Below are 18,664 nucleotides of genomic sequence, written 5' to 3'. Positions count from 1 at the left end.
ATACCTGGGAGCTTATATTCACCCTATTAGATTATCTGCAAATTTGCAAAACATAATTAACAGAGGCTGAAAAAAGTTGAGTGCTATGTAAACTCAGTTATGGGTCATTGAATTCTATTGACGTTAATGTAAATTTTTGTAAGAAGGAAGAGTTAGTTTAGGAACCTAGTCTTACACTGAACAACTTTCTCAAATATACGACTTGAGAAGATCCTTCTTTATTATCCAAAAATACTATTCACAGCGATGATAAGTGTGCTTTAATTACTCTGGATGCCTTATAATCATGTCTAATTGCACCGTGTATATCTACACTAGTAGCAGAAGAAAAGAATTAAGCACACCTACATAATCCTGAGATCTTTGGCTCCTGACCTTTGATATAAAAAAGGTGGACCCTCTATTCACCATTGCTGCTGCTCGCAAAATCGTTGTTTTTTGGTTTGCTACTTCCTATTGCATCTCCTACCTCTGCTGGAAGTTCAATTTCTTGATACAGAATGCAAACATGAAAGCGAAGAAGACTGCAAAGCCAACTAGCACGATGGCAACAACAGGCATGAAGTCACGGTTGTATCCATAGTAGTCCTTGATATAGTCTTTGATCCTTTGAGAAGATGGAGCTCCTGATCCTATCACGTCGATCGGACGTTCCAAATCACCATATTGGGTTACTATGAGTCCATAAACAGTCCATTGAAGTGGACAAATCCAGTAGTACCAGACCCACCACTTGGGAATTCTCTGCAATCCAGACATTGATCAATTCAAATACATGTTTACGCAATCAAAATCATGGTGGTGTGGCAATGAAACTATTGTCAGTTGGCCAAATCAGAATCAACTGTGACAACAGAAGCAACAATTTCTGAGCAAGAGAGACTTACTGGTCGAGGAATGAAAAAGCCGGAGAAAAGGTTGAAGACGGAGTAGAATGTGGCAGCAAGGATCGCAGCAACTTGATGATTTGGTGTGAGTGAGACGGTCATCATTCCATAGTAAGTGAAGTATAGGAAAGAGAAGAAGGAGATGAAGTAGAACCAGAAGAATTTTGCTGCAGTCCATTGGAAGCTCATCATGGAGTATACAATAACAGCATAGTACATTGCCTGAACGACCACATATGGTATTTCCACAAGAACCTGCAATGTTTTATGCATTTGCTCAATTAAGTGTTTTTCTGTGTCTAAATGCCTAAATAATGGATTAATATCAATTTGTTCAATTGATAAAATAGTACTCCTTTTTCTGGAGAGCATCTTATCTTAGGAAAATTGACACAGGACTCTTACCTGAGATAGAGCATATGGTATGGCTGAATACATTCCAGCTGCCCGTTCCCGATAAAAGACAGTCCTCTCGATTGAGACAAGTGGTTGCACTGTCCCACAGTTATTGACACCGACAAACATAACTGCAGCATACATGGCTCCAATGACAATTCTAAGACTGTTAGAATCACCCCTGCATCATCAAGCAAACAATTGATGCATCTGTATCTACATAAAGCACTATGTGCATTGATGCATAACCTAAGAATCTTTCTATTAGCCAGGATAGGAACTCATGACCTGGTATAGTATGTTAAATATTTGCTGGAAACCATCAAACTGTAAAAACTTCAAGCAATAGTCAAACAGGCTTAAAACAAGCAAGGACTTGTATCAATGGCTAGGAATGAGGCAGGATTTATGTTGTGTTTACATTGACAGAAAGAATTGAAATCAGTGGAAAAATACAAATCTCAATGCATATCACAGATTCCAATGTTTGTTCTTAACCAATCCTTTGTTCACACATTAGCATATTATTGAAAAAACACAAATTTCAATGCCTATTTTCCTTTTTTTCTTTTCCCTCCCCAAAAGTAAACACTGCATTAGTCTCATGCTCTGATCTAGTACAGTAACTAAGATTTGATCTGTAACCACTTTGCATTTCAAGGAAGAATTACATTGACTTAGATCAACCTTTGGTCTAAATTAAGTTGAGTCTCTATCATCTTGCAGGTTTGGTCGAATATGAGACTTCATACACCTTAAAGTTCAAAGAAAGGGTGAAAAGATGTTTGTTTTGCTGTCCCTTATTATTATGCCTAGCACTGAATGGTCTGGGTTATGAATTAGAATGAAAGAAAATTTTAAATCAACTCCCATTCTATTCCAGAAGCACATAACAACAAGGTGTAGTGTTATTGATGTATTTACCTCTCCTTGCCAATCCTCCAGAATATGGACCCTAACAGTACAGCAGTGACCAAGGTGAAGAAAAATCTGACAAGGTTATAATCAGGGCTTCTCCAGTAAGTCCACCACTGCTTCCAGAGGCAGGCTTTGAACTGTCCCCATGATGATTGCGAATACTTTGTAGGGAAATATAGATCGCTTGTTCCTGCTGCTGGTTTATTGAGCTCATTCACTAATGCTTTGTTGTGCCTGATCATAAATTGCAATTAAAACAATGCAATCAGCATTACTTAATATGTGCACCTTATAAATTACTAAAGCAATGGTTAAAAGAAAGTAATGGTGCAGTAGTTTAACAAAGTAGTAATATAAAGGTTGCATTTCACTCACTGGAATAGACTTGATGACTTGTAATACTCAGCAAAATCCATTCCCAAACGTACTTCAGCAGCAACTGAACTAACTTCAAGCATCCATGTCGCAGGATTATATTTGTCCTTGATTTTTGGTACTCCAGGAATTGCCTGAAACAATCAAATTATTATTTGATATTCTTTAAAAGTTGTTCATTACTTCAAATGGAAGGCTAGGCAATAAGGAATTTAACTTAAAATTAATATCATGAGAGGCTGCAATGATAAATGCAGCAAATTGGACAACAATTATAAACTAAGTTGAAACTTCAAGAGAAAAAATAAACAGTCAGATGTTTATATATGAGTTTGTACCTCAAAGTATTTGATTATCTCATGAGAATTTCTCCCCAAAGGTCCAGAGTATATCACTTGCCCACCTCTTTTCATTAGCAGAAGCTGTTTCAGTAACAAGGTTTATTTTATTAGCATGTAAACAGGCATATATTCTACACAAGATGTCATCTATTATTAGCTACATGATGTATACCTCATCAAATGCCTCAAATATATCTATACTTGGTTGGTGGATTGTGCAAACAACAGTTCTTCCAGTGTCAACTGTGTTCCTCACAGTTCTCATGACAATGGCTGCAGCTCTTGCATCAAGACCAGATGTCGGTTCATCCATGAAGATGATAGAAGGATTAGCAACAAGCTCTACGGCTATTGTCAGTCTCTTTCTTTGTTCAGTGGAAAGCCCTGTGATTCCTGGAAGACCCACTATGGCATCTTTCAGGTTGTCAAGCTCCACTAGGTCCATCACTTCATCAACAAATTTCTGGAAAGAAGGAAGACCTTTAATTCCTTGCATTCTCAGTACCAACCTCAGTACACACACATACAATGCTTGTGAAGGATATTTAATACATACCTTTTTTAGCAAGGATGTAATTTACAAAATATAAATTTATTCATTTAAAAGGGAAGGAAAGGAGTGAGGAAGAGAGCAAAAGTAAGCAGAACATTCTTAGATTTGATGAATGGGCAAAAATTAATGGCCCATTTTGTATATTTATGTCTAACAAGTTCATTAATACTATGACTTAAGACCCCCTCATAGCCAAGTCAGCAAGTAGATAAGAACTGATCCACATTAATGCTCCTAAACTATTGCTTTGATCGAGTGATCAGTAACTGCAAACTTTGTGCTATACTGCAAGGTCCTAGATAATTTATGTATGATTTCAGGAGTCAAGATTATGGTTTAATATGAAGATGTAGAAATTTAAAAGGGGAAGAATTAGTCTTACCATTTTTTCTTCAACAGTGACTTCTTGTGGAAGGCGGAGAAAAGCAGAAAATATCAAGGATTCTCGGACTGTCACCTGAGGTGAGTGGATATCATTTTGCTCACAGTAACCAGAAATCCTTGCAAAAGTCTCTTGTTTCTTTGGGTACCCTGAGATTGTGATGTCTCCCTCAATGTAGCCACCAGTCTTTCTTCCAGCCAGAACATCCATGAGGGTGGTTTTACCAGCACCACTGACTCCCATAAGTGCTGTTAAGACTCCTGGTCTAAAAGTCCCTGTCACGTTTCTTAGCAGTTGGAGCCTATCTTCTGTGACTCCTTGCTCTTTCATTTCCTAAAGAACAGTAAATTATATCTTAAAATTGAGACCTAAAATTGCATTCAACTAACATGACACACTCTTAAGTTTGCTTTGATTGGACTTTGTTTTATTTTGCATTGCCAAGGACAATGGAAAGGAACATTTAGACAACTTGCAAGGTCACAATCACTAATTGAAAAAAAGCAAAACATAGTTTTCAAAGCTTCAGTTAATTGGTAGCAGCTGGGTGATCAACTGAAGCTTATTAGATGGATGGAACTAATAGTTGCACACGTAAGAGAATAAAATGTTTAAAGAGGTATTGTGTTGATCTTTTATTTTGCAAATATGCAAGTTCTAAATATTTTCTTGACCATAGAAAGTTTGAAAAGCATACAAGTTAAAGATAGAAACTCACTGGAGGCATATCGACAAAGTAATTGACTTCGTCAAAGGTCATGGAAAGAGGTGTAAATGGAAGAACCATTCCTCTCTTGGGAGCAACATTCGTGACTGCATTGATGGACATTTCATGATTATATCCATTTGAGTGACTAGGATTCATTCGCATCATCATAACTTCACCTGTCATAGTTGATCATTTTAAAATAAAAACAAGGCATCAATATTGCAAATCGTGGTAAAGTTTAGTTGGAAATTTATGGGTGGATTGTCTACATACTGGTGTTGTTCCCATCTGTTTTTGACAAAGCGTGAGGTAAAGACTCATTCTTAGAGCTCATCCTTCTTAGTCGTGGTAAATCCTTTACTTCGTCTTCGACTTCTTCCATTTCCCTTGCTGTTTCTTCAGATATAACGGCTTGCGGTTTTCCAATAGCTATGTCAAATTAGAGAGTGATCAGCTCAGTTTGAGCAACTAACCTTCTCTCTAATAATTTAGTTCAATTGGCAACAATAATATTGCACCATAAGCAAAACATACATATCAGAAGGGTCAAATCAGAACAACTGTTTTAGGTTCTATAGGATTGGAAAAGTAAAATTAAACCTTGACAGACAAGCTAAATACTCAAAGAGTTTCAAACTTTTTGAATTTTTAGATTTTTTGGAATTCTTTATCTTTAAGTTAGAGGTAAATTGGGTTGAAAAAATAGTTTTAGTTTTTAAATTTATGAATCAGATAATTTTATAATTCAATTAATGTTGGATCAAGTTGATTCTTTCCTTTTTGAATTAAAATCTTATTCGACTGAAGAAAAATACATACATTCTGATCAGATCAGTTGGATCATTAGTGCAGATATTTGTAAGTTGTTAACAAGGTGAGGCTACCAATTCGCCTTAATCATGGTGACTTTGCTTTCAGCATACAATAAAAAGGCTGCTTGAATAATTTATACAGCTAGATGGATAAGGACTTACGATTCAAAAACATCAGGCACACTGTAAATAGGACATTGAAGATGATGCTATACCCAAGAAGTCCAGCGGCTCCAATCCAGTACCATCTTTCCTCTGCAAATACATTGACATTTTGTAGGATTGTTCTTCCTAGCGGTCTACCATTTGATACCTAGCATGAAATAAATAGAGCTCGTGGTCATTTATAAGAAACAAAATCAACATCATATCTTTGAAATAGATATAGAAGTGAGTGCAAATTAATGGTTACCTGTCGGTTCATCCACCTTGGAGACAAAAACTCATTCACGGCCAAAGCATTATAAGCATAAGTAAGTGGTGAAACCCAATATCCCCATATCCACCAATTTGGGATCATTCCTATAGAACAGAAAAACGAGGCATAAGTTGGATGAAGAATTGGAACAAAAAAGTGTCAATTGGATGTCATGATTACTTTAAATGTATTTACACTATGTTCATCAAGTGTTTACACATGGCCAAAAGAAGAGTTGTAGACAAATACCTTTTGGTAGAATGAAGCCTCCAAGAACAAACATGATGAGAACAGAAAGTGCCCCACCGGTGTTGGATATGATTATAGACCTACAAAGGCCAGCAATGCTTCTGAACATGCCTGCTGCCATCTGCTGAATCAAGAATATCAGTAGCATCTGCTTGAAGAATCTACAATGTGAAAAGAGGTGATCATTAGTTAAAGCATTGTAAAGCTCAAAACGAGGTTACTTTTTGAAAATGACCCAAGCGATTTAAATAAGTAGGATGAAATCCTTGGGGATGCTAATTATAGCGTATGACTTAACACACAAACACAGAAAAGAAAAGAAAAGAAGAAAAGAGTCTTCGAGAAGCTTTGTACCTGCTTGCTTCTGGCGCATACCCTATGGTGTAGTAGGTCATAAGAGTCCAAACAATGGTCTCCAAGATTGATATAGGTATCCGAAGGAGAAAATTGGGCAAGGTGAAAACCCATGCAGGGTAGAAGAGGAGGTCCCTGTGCTTATAGAATACGGGCAGACGCTCGATGGCAATTGACAACTCCGCAAAACCATTGAAGAGATTCACGATCAAGCCAAACAAAAGCGCCCCTATGTAGACGGACCCATCGTCTTCGTTCCTTGAGTGCATGCGTGGCTTCAGCCACACGGTCGCGGCTATGAACCCCACCAGGACAATCTTCAAGCAAAGAAAGGAAAGGCTTGAGTACAAAGTAGCATCGCTGAGAGGATCGGGCTCGGTTCGCGAAAAGAACAAAAGGGTAGTACCATAACCGTCTTGGAGATGTAGACAAAGGAGTTGCGCTTGATGAGTAGCCACTCCTTGCCGAAGGAGGCCTTGAGCAGCTCCGAGTAGGAGACGGACTTTCTAGAGAAGACGAGAGCGGCCTTGTGGCTGCGGGCCTTGTCGAAGGGGGCGGAGAGCTCGTTCTCGAGGCGAAGACCGACGTGGAATCTCCGGAATCGCTGCGCGAACTCGGAGACCGAAATGTAGCGATATGGCTTCTGCTTCTCCGCCCAGTACTGCTCCTGGTCCTTCCTCGACGTCACCTACTCACGGACGGAGTGGAGTATCACTCGTAAAGGCACTACTCACCGGTCGATGTCGAATCGAGAAGTGAGTAGAGTAGTTCGGTACCTCTTGCAAGAAGTCGGCGGTGCCTTTCCGTTCGGGGCAGCGGAAGCCGCAGGAGGCGAAGAAGTCGAGGACGTGGTCGCGAGCGCCCTGGTAGACGATCTGGCCCTCGGAGAGGAGGATGATGTCGTCGAAGAGGTCGAAGGTCTCGGGGGCCGGCTGGAGGAGCGACATGAGGATGGTCGCCTCGCCGAGGTGGACGATCTGCTGCAGGCATTTCACGATCTGGTAGGTGGTCGAGCTGTCCAGCCCCGTCGAGATCTCGTCCATGAACAACACCTTCGTCGGCCCCACGATCATCTCCCCTGCCACGACAATTTATTTTCAGAAAAAAAAATATCCTCATTTCAAAATTTATAATTATTTTTTTAATCTGTTAATTTCAAATTTAAATATTAATTAAGGAGTCGTTTAAAGGTAAACCTGTTGTGACACGCTTCTTTTGGCCTCCCGAAATGCCTCTGTGCATCTCGTCCCCTACGATCGTATCGGCGCAAATGTCTAATCCAAGTATCTGATAATATAAATGTATATATTGAAAGTTAGAAGACAAAAAAAAAACATAGAAATATAATAATTAATATTAAAAATTTAAATATATTTCAACACATGCTATTTGAGGCTGGGTTGGTGAAAACTGCTGGACCCCACCCATTTAATTGTTGTTGACTAGGTCAATTACGGACGAATCCTGTCAACTCGAGCGAACCTATTGGAAGAATGCCTCTTTCTGACAAGTGGCTTGGCATTTAGCACTGAGAGATGAGTCTAACTACCACTTTGACCGCTTAAGAAGCATTTCCTGACAAGCAACTAAACGTGTCGTGCGTACCCTGAGAGTGTAGTCCGTTTGCAGACTGCTCTCCACTCCTTCAATCGCTGTGGCCTGAAATTTCCGGGAATTTAAGATTACTATCAAATTATTGCCTGTTCGATCGTAGAAATGGTTCTTAACTTAATTAACCTTCATGAAGAGATCCACTTCAGCTTCTGGAAATATTCCTGCGTCTTTCTCCCTCCTTGCGAGTTCCGAAAGAAGATCTAAGCAAAGCCATTAATGACACACAGCTATGAAAAGAACACGAAAGTTGCTTTGGCTCATTAATGGGCACCCTACCGTATCTGGCTCCTACTCCTTGGCACCTTCCTGAGAAATCGAGAGTTTCTTTGACAGTCATTTCCCCGACGTGGACGTCGTTCTGGCTGATGTATGCTGCAGTTTTCTGTGGCACAAACTCGTCCAACCTGTGCCCGTTGTATGTGACCTCTCCGGTAACCTGCCAGAGAAAGGTTGGGGTTTAATCTGATCGCTAATTTCAGAAGTAAACTAGACGTGCAGGATATCTGACACCAAACCTTCAGAGTTGGGTCGAGCTTCGCGGCTAGAGCTAACAAAAGGGTGGTCTTCCCAGATGATGGAGGGCCTAACAAAAGTGTCATCCTGAAATCCAAGTTCACAGGAAGTTATTATTTAAGACTACGGTTACATAGTTCATCAGCGTGCATGATCTGCTCACCTCGAGGGCTTTACGATTCCTGAGACATCCTTCAGGATCGTGAGGGTGGTTCTCTTGGTGAGGTTTATGCCCAAGAGGGAGAGGGTGGACTCGGCGATGTCTCTGGCTGTATTGGTGAGCGTCGGCAGAGCTCTGTCTCCGACATGGCAGTTGGCCTCCACGTTTAGGTGTTGAAATCTTACTTCTACGGTTGGTAACTGGATGCCGACCCTGCGTCAAAAGTCTCTGTGGTTAATTTCACTGTAATTGAACTACTTTGAAAGATCATTCAGAGGGGAAGACCAAATCAATGGGTTCACTTGTCAACTTAGGAGAGCAACTTTTGTATCCAATCAAATTTGAGATCCCATCACTGCCATAGGTAGCCACTATCTACTTTTTTTCTAGTTTGTATGCATTTGGATTCTCTTCCAACAATAAATTTTTGACTGTAGCTATTGTGTTTTTTCTGAATTATTTGAAGGAAAACTGCTAGACGCTAGAATACATATGAACATACAGATTAAAAAGATAGAAAAAAAAACAGTGCTGTATAATCTTGTCCTAACTAAAACTCACTACTTAATTACTAATAAACTACTCAATTAATAATTCACACAACAAAGTAGCTTTGAGTGTAGAAGAAGTGATGAAAATTGGGGGGAAAAGACCCAATGAACGATGGGGAAAGTGCTAGGAGCAAAGTTATTCATGAAAGGACTCGCTCCAGGGCAAAGTTGCATGATTAGAGGACAGATGTTAAGCTCATGAATTAACCCAACTAAGTTAGCAAAACAAATGGACCATCAACCTAATTAAGGAGGCAATATACACTCTCTGTTGGATAATTATGTGCTGCTCATCATAAAGAAGGAAACAATAGGAACCATAATAATAAAAGGAGAGATAAGATGCAAGTGGTTGTTGGAACAGGTCCACGATTTTGTGGTGTGAAACAGCTCTGGAGTGGAACTTTTTCAAAGGCATAAAATTTGGTACTGATTCGTTTGCACATGATACCAAAAAGATCTGTGCCCTAATGTCTTTTATCATTAAAATATTGACCACGTTTCTTTCTTTCTTTTTTTTTTTTTTTGGGGTTTGATTTCGAAATGGATTGTTCTGAAACAAAAAAAAAAACTGGAGGAGGGAGGGTTTGGAAATGGTTACTTGTCGATCCGGTTGCGGAGCTTCTTGAGGAATCGCTCATTGTCCTCCTCGGCGACCCTGAAGACGCGCTCGATGAACTCCTGGCGCTCGGCGATGCCCAGCTTGCGCACGTCCACCTCCCTGTGGTGGTACTGGCGCCGCTCCTCGCCCGGATCCGCCGCCGCGGAGCGGAGGATCCCGGTGCGGAGGCGGTCGTAGGTGGGCAGCTTCTCGAGGGCGGCCCACCGCAGGGCCTCCTCGTCGTCGTCGACGCCGCTGCGGCTGCCGCCGGAGCGCCCCCGCGTGCTGTTGCGCGAGAACACGTCCTCCATCCCCCAGCTGCCCATGTTCATCCCGCGGCTGATGCTGCGGCTCAGGCTCCGGCTGGCCCGCCGCCCCGAGTCCCACACCTTCTCCACGCTCTCCATCGCCGATCAGCCACCAACCCCCACGGATCTGCCCTAGCTCGATCGCCGCGGTGTCGGATTGCAAAGGTTTGGAGACGGGAGCTGAGCGGGCTGCGGAGGAGGAGTTTGGGAGTGGTCGTTTGCCCCATGGAAGCTGAATTTATATGGCGAGCGAGAAGAAGCCGACGATTTTGACTCGGACAGCATTAAAACCGGGGTTGGTGGGTCGAAGATTAGGAATTTGGGTGAACCGGTCAGTAGCTTTAGTAGGTGGATACGTATATTTGAAATAATAGCTATGATTTGAAAAACATGGCAAATTAAGGAAAAGTAATGGAATTTTAGGTAATAATTATTTATTTAAAAAATATTGCTTTATTTTGCTTTACACTTTGTGCGTTTAATTGATTCGTTGAAATGATAAAATATAGTAAAATTTGAAAATTAACAAAATAATATGATATTTTTTCTAAAATTCATTCAACTCAAAATTAATTAAATATTTTTCTGAAGTTTAAGATGGTGTAGAGTTTAAACATTTTAATGTGTTAAAATAATATTTATGATTAGTCTAGTTTACATTCGACTAGCTCCTTTCAAAATCACTTTTTTTAACTTATGGATAGTATACTAGTGCAAGACTTTAGTTCTATGTACGATACAAGAAAACGATCATTCACTTTTCTACAAAAGATAGAATTCGCCACCTTAAAATTTTAATTCAATCATTAATTAATGATCAAATATAAATTTTTATCTCAAATAAATTTTGATTGCAAAATTAACAATTGAATAGATTTTTGGAGGTTAAATTAACGATCGAATTAATTTTTGCTCACTAAATTAATGATTGAATAAAATTTTAATCTCTAATTAATGACGGAATAAATATTGGCAAAGAGGGGAAGGAAAAGTATGAAAAATGAGAAGATGTCTATCAATCAATATAGAGCACTAAATTATTTTTGAATATGGCATCTAAAATTGACGAATTCATTGCAACCTAATGATATATTTATTATGACTTTAAAAGTTTAATAATAATAATTTTATTAAAATTTAAACTTTATAAAATTAACAATCAACTCAAAATAATTCATTTATTATTTAAGTCTTCCTTTGCAATAATATATTTACACTTATAATATTATTTACATTACAGTCCCATGAACCAATCGAATTAGTACTCAATAAATTTGAAACAATATTACTTGCATTATAAATATACCATATGTTTTGCGTCAATATGAAATCATTAATTCAACATAAGGTCATAAATTAAACTTAAGATCGAGTCAATTTATTTATTTATTTTAAATTGGTTTGCTTGATCCAACTACTTTGGACAATAATGGTTAGGAAGAGCACAGAGAGTTCATTTATCTAATTAACTAATGTGATTTCTAGTTTGATTTAGTCTCTTAGCTGTTGGACTCGTAGCTCATTAAATTAAATTATAAACTAACTTCCCAAATTATAGTTTGAGTTAGTCTCTTAGCTAAAAAAGAAAAAAAAATAAGTAGATCATTTTCTAAAAATAAAAAAGTTATTTATTTTTTTTAATTAAAGATTTGAGGGGAGTCTTGATGTAAAATAAAACTATGGATAATTGATTTAATATTTTCTGACTCTTTTTCAGGACTCGTGCTTTCATTTTATTCATTTCTATAGTTGAAACAAAATGATATTCAAGCGTTCAAGTCAACAGGGCCAAAGAAAAAATAATTAGAAAGTGAAGAAAAGAAGAAGCATATTTGGTAGGTTTGGAAAGTGGCTAATGAATAAGCGTTTAATATATTAAGATTATTTTGTGGTAGTTGAGAGGATTATCTTGTGTTGTGTGTTCTTATTGGATCTTTCATGTGTCCTAATCTCCACGATGATAAGATCTCTCAAAACGACAATGAGCAAGTCGATGGCTAATGAGAGACCTCTTTCGCCGGCGGTGGAAGATCGACGAGGATGATTTTAAGGATCGAGCCATGCGGACATAGCAGCCGTGCAACGGACCCCGTACCATATTGTTCATTTTGGACCCACACCCTCATGATTTTGTTTTTAAATTTTACTCAAAAGACCTCATACCAATAAAGAGATATTTTTTATCTTATAATTTCAACATCTTTTTCATGTATTTTCAACATGAGCTATTATATCCCAACATATACTGTATCTTTGACTGCCAAAATCATCAAAATCATCACCTGTATTAATTAAGTCAGGCATATGTGCAACAGGGACAGGTGTTGATTTTCTCTCAGGTATCTCTTCTCTTGCTCCAGAAGAAAGCTCACCATTCAGAAGATTTTTAAGACCTCATCAAAAGAAAGAGCTCTTGATTCGTTGTTAGATAGAAAATCTAGAAGCAGTGGCTAAAGGTATTTGCATAATGAATTCCAATGTCTCTATCGCAAAAAAAATTGCAGTTTTCTACATATTTCCGTCAACGCATGATCCAGGCAGCTATTACCATGTTATGATAGATATGAGAAAAAAGTTCTGAAATAAAATTGTAAGATAATCAGCAAAATAATGAACAAGAAAATGTACCTTGTCTGTTTCTAAATAGCAAATCAATGACACAAATAAACTTTTGATGTTTAATTAAACTTGTTAAAACAAGTTTTAAAAGGACAATTCAATATTCTTAAATTTTTCATGAGCTCACATTTTATCAACTCAGCAATGAGGTCATCCAGTCCAAAACCAATTGGTTTGATCAAGATGTTTAAGTTAGGTTTACTTATATATCTGGCCTATGCATTGTGTTTGCACTTGACAGGTCGCACATGAAATTTATTTGATACTGGAGAAAATGATATTAGACATCTAATGGACTGAAAGTTCTAGAGGCAAAGCCTTTGGATAAATGGTGAAGTCCTGGAACTGCAACTTCTAGGCAAGCAGAGGAAGTCCTCTGGTGTGGCCTTTAGGCATTGGAATTCCTAAAAGCATGAATTTTGGGCAAGCAGAGGAAGTCTTAGAGGTGGTGCAACATTTAGGCAAACAGAGGAAGACCTAGGAGCCCGACTCTTGGCCAATTCAGTGAAGACTTGAAGATGGCAAGCAAGCTGCAAGAGATGTATGAATGCAGTCTCAGGTTTGCTTATTTGGGGAAGTGTGTGTATGGCCTTGTAAACAATCTTCTGGGACTTAGTGACCAAGCTCGATTCCAGAGCTTTAATTCATTCTCTAGGGAAAATTCACACTGAGGTTTTGTAAATATATTTTGGAGGCATTTACTACAATAAACTTGAATTCATGTCAGTACCTGCTGGCAGAAACTTAATGTTGAAAGATATTTGAACAAACACAAACGCAACAAAAAAAAAATCCAAAGCTTCTGCTTTGGTAGTATTAATGAGCAGTAAAGATTATTGTATTGAACCCCAGTTCCAGAGGGGATGACAACTAATTGCCTTTTCCCACAAAGAGGATAAGTAATCATAAGAGGATGAGTACCTTGATTGCCTTTTCCCTCAAAGAAGCTTGTGGTAACTCTGTACACTTGATCACCGACTCCTTGTTCTCAGTAAAATAAGAAATTATAATAATGAAGTGCTCATCATCTGTTTTCCTCAAAATTGATTCCAAGACACAAATAGCCTTCATTCTTACCTGAAAAAATATGCATTTGGCAAAGGTCAAAAGAATTTTTTTTTCTGTAATATAATCAAAAGAGATAAAATTATATTACACAATTAAAAGAGAACAATAATACATTTATACCTGTACATATGACACTGATGTAGCATCTACTGCTAAATACTCATTTGGAACTAAACATACAATACTAGCACTGATATATAAACTTGTAATTTTAACACTTACCCTCTAACTGTAGCGAAGCTATTACTTGATGTCCAACTGCTTAAATAAAATAAAAATCCGTACAAATAGAAAAATAGCCTGATAAGACAGTTGACAAAGACAAGAAGTTATGCACCAACCAAAAAATTTCGACAATGCAACTCTCAGGATTGAAATTGGATCTTCAATAGAGGTATTGACTGAGTTTATTTGATAAATAAAAGAGGTACATAATCTTGTCCCATAACTCTCTCTTAAAATGAAGATACCATAGAACACTTAAAGTTTGGGAAGATGAAGCGAGAAATCATGACAAGTTATGTTAGGGAATTGAAGTTGTAGGGGCTCCAGTGTTGAGGTCAACTCACATCGCGACTCTGGTGTTGAAGTCGTCTCACGTGTCGTCGGTGTCAACCAGAATAGCTTGGCACTTCGATCCTTGGAGTTGACACCCCTTAATTGTGTGACCTTTTAGCTAGTAGGGAATCAACATATTTTTCACAAGGATTAAAATTGACCAGTTCTTGAAATTGGATAGAAATAGAGATGATTCAAAATATAAGCAAAAAAATAAATGGAGAACTTCCTTAGAATATTATAATTTGGTTAAGATTGTCCAAAGTAGGACAGTGAATGGAACACAATTTAGCAATCTAAAGTTCAAGAATTATTATTTTAAATAAAGAATTGAGTCGAGGTTTACTAAATGGCCAGACTAAGGTCGCTAATATAATAATATTGAAGGCACTAAGGAAAAGGTTGGTTGACTTCAGCACCAATTGGGTAGAACTTTCAAAGGCACTCTGGCTAGGGTACCCCGAGATCAATCACAGATGGTCGCCATTCAACAATGTCATCGAGTCAGCAGCAATAATAAAGACGAAAGTACTACTCCCTTACTATAGAACTGTGAATCTTGCAAAATAAGAGGTAGATCAGAGTTTGCGAGTGGATTTGGAACTGTTGGAGTAGATTCAAAATCACACTTGGAACTCCATAGCACCATATAACAAAGCCAATATGCCGTCCAACTGTTAAGTTCCATATCCCGTCAGAGCACCAGGAAACCCACTCAAACTGACAAAGAACAGGAGACGGAAAAAATAAAAAAGCTAATAAGGTACGGTGACGATCATGAAAAAACCCTAAAACACCGAAGTTCCATTCATTCAAATAGCAACTTACGTTAAACAACCTCATTAAGCGATCCTTCCGACGAAGAGAGTGATTGAGAGATGAAGTAAGTCCCAAAGAATAGATCCAGTGTCCGTGTAGCTGAAATCGAGCAGAGATTTGAAGTAGCAGAGGGAGGAACGAGGAGACGACGGGAGAGAGTGAGAGCGAGCGAGCGAGAGAGAGAAAGCGAGCGAGCGAAATCAGAGATCACGAGTTCGATACCAAAGATTTGGCAATTACAGCCGTTCGCTCCAGTCGTGATGCAATCCCAGCCGTTCAGATGTATATAATTGGATCAAATCTAAGAATGGATACCCATATAAAAAAAATAAAATTTACTTGAATTTTAGTTTATAAATAATTATAATAATATGATCCGTCATAATCAAAGATTTTATTTTATTTTTCATTGAATTTAGTTTTTTTAATAAAATATAAATATGGATTTTATTTTTTTTTTGTTTTTTTTAAAAAAAAAAATCTTCCCCAATATTTAAAACTTCGATTCCGATTCTGGACTTCTGGTTGGAACTCCAAATCCAAAGCAATGGGCTTCAAGAAATGGGTGGCTGTGATGCGAGGCAACGACTCCATATTTACAATTCGAATTGGACTGGATCCTAAAAGATAACCTAGAATCTGTCGTAAGTCATATCCGTCCAATAAATGATGGACGGCGAGGATGCAGGCGTAGGATGTATATATACGTCTTGCTTCGCCGTAACCCTAAGCAAAGTCCATCGTCGGCGCCGAAGATGGTGCGGATCTGGATTTCGTCTTCTTCTTTCTTCTTCTTCTTCTTGATCTCATCGGGATCTGTTTTTGTACTCGTTTCTGCAGACTTTCAAACGCAGGAACGGTGGGCGCAACAAGCATGGCCGCGGCCACGTTAACTTCATACGCTGCTCCAACTGTGGAAAGTGCTGCCCCAAGGTGCCATCCGCTGGGCCTTCTATTTTAATATGATTTCTTGTTCCCACAGAGATCTCTATGGAAAAAAATCGATGCGGCATTTTTAACTGTGTTCCTTAGTTTGGTTTTCAAGCGTTTTTGGTAAATATATCGACTCATTTGATGCTTAATTATTGGTGTAGGACAAAGCAATCAAGAGGTTTCTTGTGAGGAACATTGTGGAGCAGGCAGCCGTGAGGGACGTGCAGGAGGCTTGTGCATATGACGGTGAGCACCAGAGCCTGAATATTTTTTGGCCGCAATTGCAAAGCTGATTCTACTCAAATCTCCTGAATTATTTTCAGGATACACTCTGCCTAAGCTATACATCAAGGTGCAGTACTGCGTGTCTTGTGCAATTCACTCAAAAGTTGTAAGGGTGAGGTCTCGCACCAATAGGAGGAACCGTGAGCCTCCACAGCGTTTCAGACGACGGGTACCTCTCTGAGAACTTTTGCACTTATTATATGTGCTTGACTGAACTCTTCTTGAGTTATTGTATTCCTATTTAGTTGCTAATTACACAGTTTTTCGTTTTGCATGACTCCTATGAAGTTGCAGGTGCACTTTTAACTTGTATATTTAATCACGTATTAAAGGATCCATTTTTGACAGCGGTGAAATCTTTTCGTGCTTCATTAGCTGCTAGTTAAACATTTGTTTCAAGTATTCTATAAAAATTTCATGTATAATTTAAATGCCTTTTAGAGATCCATACTAAGAACATGGTTATTTGCTACTAGGGATCCCATTCCTCAACGATTAATCATTTGCTCTTCACAACTTCTTGCTATGCAACTAGTGCAATTAGGAGTGCCTCATGGCCGCCCTGTTGATTATTGTTGCCAACTCTTTCAATGACTAGAAGTATTTCTCAAGTTAAATATGAGTGTTTTGATAGGTCATTTACTGTATACACTTGAACTAAATGTTTGTAGTGGGAGTTTTATAGTTGCTCCCATTACCAAAGATTTAACAGTGCTATCTATCATTTGCATAGTATAAATTCAATGATGCCATTTTCATGTTTTCATCTCCCTTATTATCCAGTTGTCTTAAAGGGATGGGCTTACCATATCTGCACATGAACTCAATCTTGGATCTTTAATCTTTTAGAACTGACAGCGTCATCTATTTTTGTCAGATCTCTACCTTCACTTTTTTTATAGCTCTGTCCAGCAATGGCTCAGTCGTATCATCTATGTTTTTTCATGGTTTCATATCACGAGGGGTAATATTATTTAAGATGGACTCAATTAGTTGCTTAAGAATATCAATCGAGCAGTGTTTTTGTGAGATGCAATGTTATATCCTGTTATTGACAAACCTATAACAGACGTGGAAATATGCCTGTAGCAGCTAGTTGTGTAAGCTGAACTGCCAATGAAACTAACGAGGCTAGGTTGGGAAGAGCTCGGCCAATTCGAGTGAATAATAAGTTTGATGCGATCTAATTGTTTGGAGTTCTATTGAGATGGGTGTAGTATCAGGTTAGATTGCGCTAATTTGGTTAAAGTTGAGGCGGAGATGGTGGCTCTGAAGTGATGATGAGTATCAGACCTTTAATGCATTTAGAAGTCTTTTTCATGTGACTTAACCCTTATATATATCTCAGAATGAGTGCTCCTTTCAATGTGGTTTCTCTTTTGGATAACCCTTATGATTATTTGATTGGTATCTGGTTTGGTATAATTCAGTATGCGCTCATTACTCTATCCAGAAATGTCACAGAAGTTTCTAATTGATCGAAACTCCCTGACTCCAATGAACTTCCCTGTGTGTTCCTGCAGGATGATCAGACAAGGCCTGGCCAAGGAGGACCACCACGCCCTGCTGGAGCTGCTGGATCCGGCCCCGGACCTGCCCGTCCATGATGAATGGTTTGCTTGGGTTGGATTTGATAGTTTGCTAGAAAAAATTTGCATTTGATGAGTTTTCATTTCTAATCAAACTTCGACTTTCCCTCTTCTTTCTGGTTATTTTTGTAGTGTCTTTCCTTGTTTGTTGAACGTCAGTATGAACTCTGTACTACTTATCTGAAAAATGTCATTCTCGTGCGTTTATTTTTAGCAAATTTGTATCACACGACAATTACAGGAACAGTTATGGCTCAACTCCAACTGAACAATTGAGCAACTGTCAAGACAACATATGCTGAGAACCATCTTTATACATAAGTGGTCTCAGATAAGATTTAGGAGAACCACATCAGTTCACGTCTAAACTATGAAGATATCTTTAATAGTTTTCTTTTTAATTACTTTCATAATCTTATATGATAATATTGGAACGCTATAATTAGAGATCCATGATGCTTATAAAAATATATTAAATATTTTTATATGAAAAATTATCAAAATATTTTTAAAAATTTGGAAGCCTCCAATAACAAAGCTAAGGTGTGTATTTGTCTTCGGGAGTCTGTGATGGTAGGAGGTAAAATATATATGAGAAGGTAAATTAGAAAGTTACAGACAAATATTTGAGTATTTATTTGAAAAAGGTTTA

At 38.3% G+C, this 18,664-nt stretch overlaps 2 protein-coding genes and 1 long non-coding RNA gene across 5 annotated transcripts; 1 reads left to right on the top strand and 2 right to left on the bottom strand.

Annotated features, from left to right (window-relative positions):
- Window positions 1–196: 196 nt before the first annotated feature.
- LOC141813427 (ABC transporter G family member 42-like) lies at window positions 197–10,332 on the bottom strand. Its single transcript, XM_074701395.1, has 23 exons — window positions 9,834–10,332; window positions 8,685–8,894; window positions 8,524–8,608; window positions 8,285–8,444; window positions 8,132–8,208; window positions 8,000–8,053; window positions 7,591–7,681; window positions 7,171–7,472; window positions 6,801–7,082; window positions 6,395–6,711; window positions 6,041–6,201; window positions 5,786–5,895; window positions 5,536–5,686; window positions 4,835–4,990; window positions 4,571–4,737; window positions 3,853–4,185; window positions 3,090–3,380; window positions 2,915–2,998; window positions 2,577–2,710; window positions 2,208–2,435; window positions 1,293–1,464; window positions 888–1,142; window positions 197–744 (listed from the first exon to the last, which is right to left on the bottom strand). Exons 1-23 carry the CDS (start codon window positions 10,238–10,240, stop codon window positions 466–468), a joined length of 4,506 nt encoding a protein of 1,501 aa, XP_074557496.1. The 5' UTR covers window positions 10,241–10,332; the 3' UTR covers window positions 197–465.
- A 2,043-nt stretch (window positions 10,333–12,375) lies between these two features.
- On the bottom strand, window positions 12,376–15,369 carry LOC141812889 (uncharacterized). Of its 3 annotated transcripts, none has more exons than XR_012600360.1 (4): window positions 15,215–15,369; window positions 14,930–15,106; window positions 13,682–13,837; window positions 12,376–12,551 (listed from the first exon to the last, which is right to left on the bottom strand). It is a non-coding gene; the product is annotated as an uncharacterized LOC141812889 (long non-coding RNA). The 3 variants fall into 3 exon arrangements; XR_012600359.1 differs by having other exon boundaries at window positions 15,225–15,369; XR_012600361.1 differs by lacking the exon at window positions 14,930–15,106.
- Window positions 15,370–15,913: 544 nt separating this feature from the next.
- Window positions 15,914–18,230, top strand: LOC141813351 (small ribosomal subunit protein eS26-like). Its single transcript, XM_074701302.1, has 5 exons — window positions 15,914–15,963; window positions 16,046–16,138; window positions 16,300–16,384; window positions 16,462–16,592; window positions 17,947–18,230. The coding sequence occupies exons 1-5, from the start codon at window positions 15,961–15,963 to the stop codon at window positions 18,028–18,030; spliced, it is 396 nt and encodes a 131-aa protein (XP_074557403.1). The 5' UTR covers window positions 15,914–15,960; the 3' UTR covers window positions 18,031–18,230.
- The last annotated feature ends 434 nt before the right edge of the window (window positions 18,231–18,664 follow it).

This window comes from Curcuma longa, chromosome 20 (genome assembly GCF_044706935.1).
Source record: "Curcuma longa cultivar G26 ecotype Majalengka, Jawa Barat chromosome 20, ITB_CL_G26_1.1, whole genome shotgun sequence".
In the NCBI taxonomy this organism is placed as follows: domain Eukaryota; kingdom Viridiplantae; phylum Streptophyta; class Magnoliopsida; order Zingiberales; family Zingiberaceae; genus Curcuma; species Curcuma longa.
This window is presented reverse-complemented; position numbering and strand designations above follow the sequence as displayed.

Bases quoted from the DNA above. Each gene is read 5' to 3' on its own strand.
- LOC141813427 (XM_074701395.1), bottom strand. From the start codon at position 10,240: ATGGAGAGCGTGGAGAAGGTGTGGGACTCGGGGCGGCGGGCCAGCCGG. The intron at 8,445-8,523 runs GTTTGGTGTCAG...TTTCTCTGGCAG, and splicing joins AGCTCGACCCAACTCTGAAG to GTTACCGGAGAGGTCACATA. The intron at 2,999-3,089 runs GTATACATCATG...TTACTGAAACAG, and splicing joins TATTTGAGGCATTTGATGAG to CTTCTGCTAATGAAAAGAGG.
- LOC141813351 (XM_074701302.1), top strand. The intron at 16,139-16,299 runs GTGCCATCCGCT...TTATTGGTGTAG, and splicing joins GTGGAAAGTGCTGCCCCAAG to GACAAAGCAATCAAGAGGTT. The intron at 16,593-17,946 runs GTACCTCTCTGA...GTGTTCCTGCAG, and splicing joins CACAGCGTTTCAGACGACGG to GATGATCAGACAAGGCCTGG.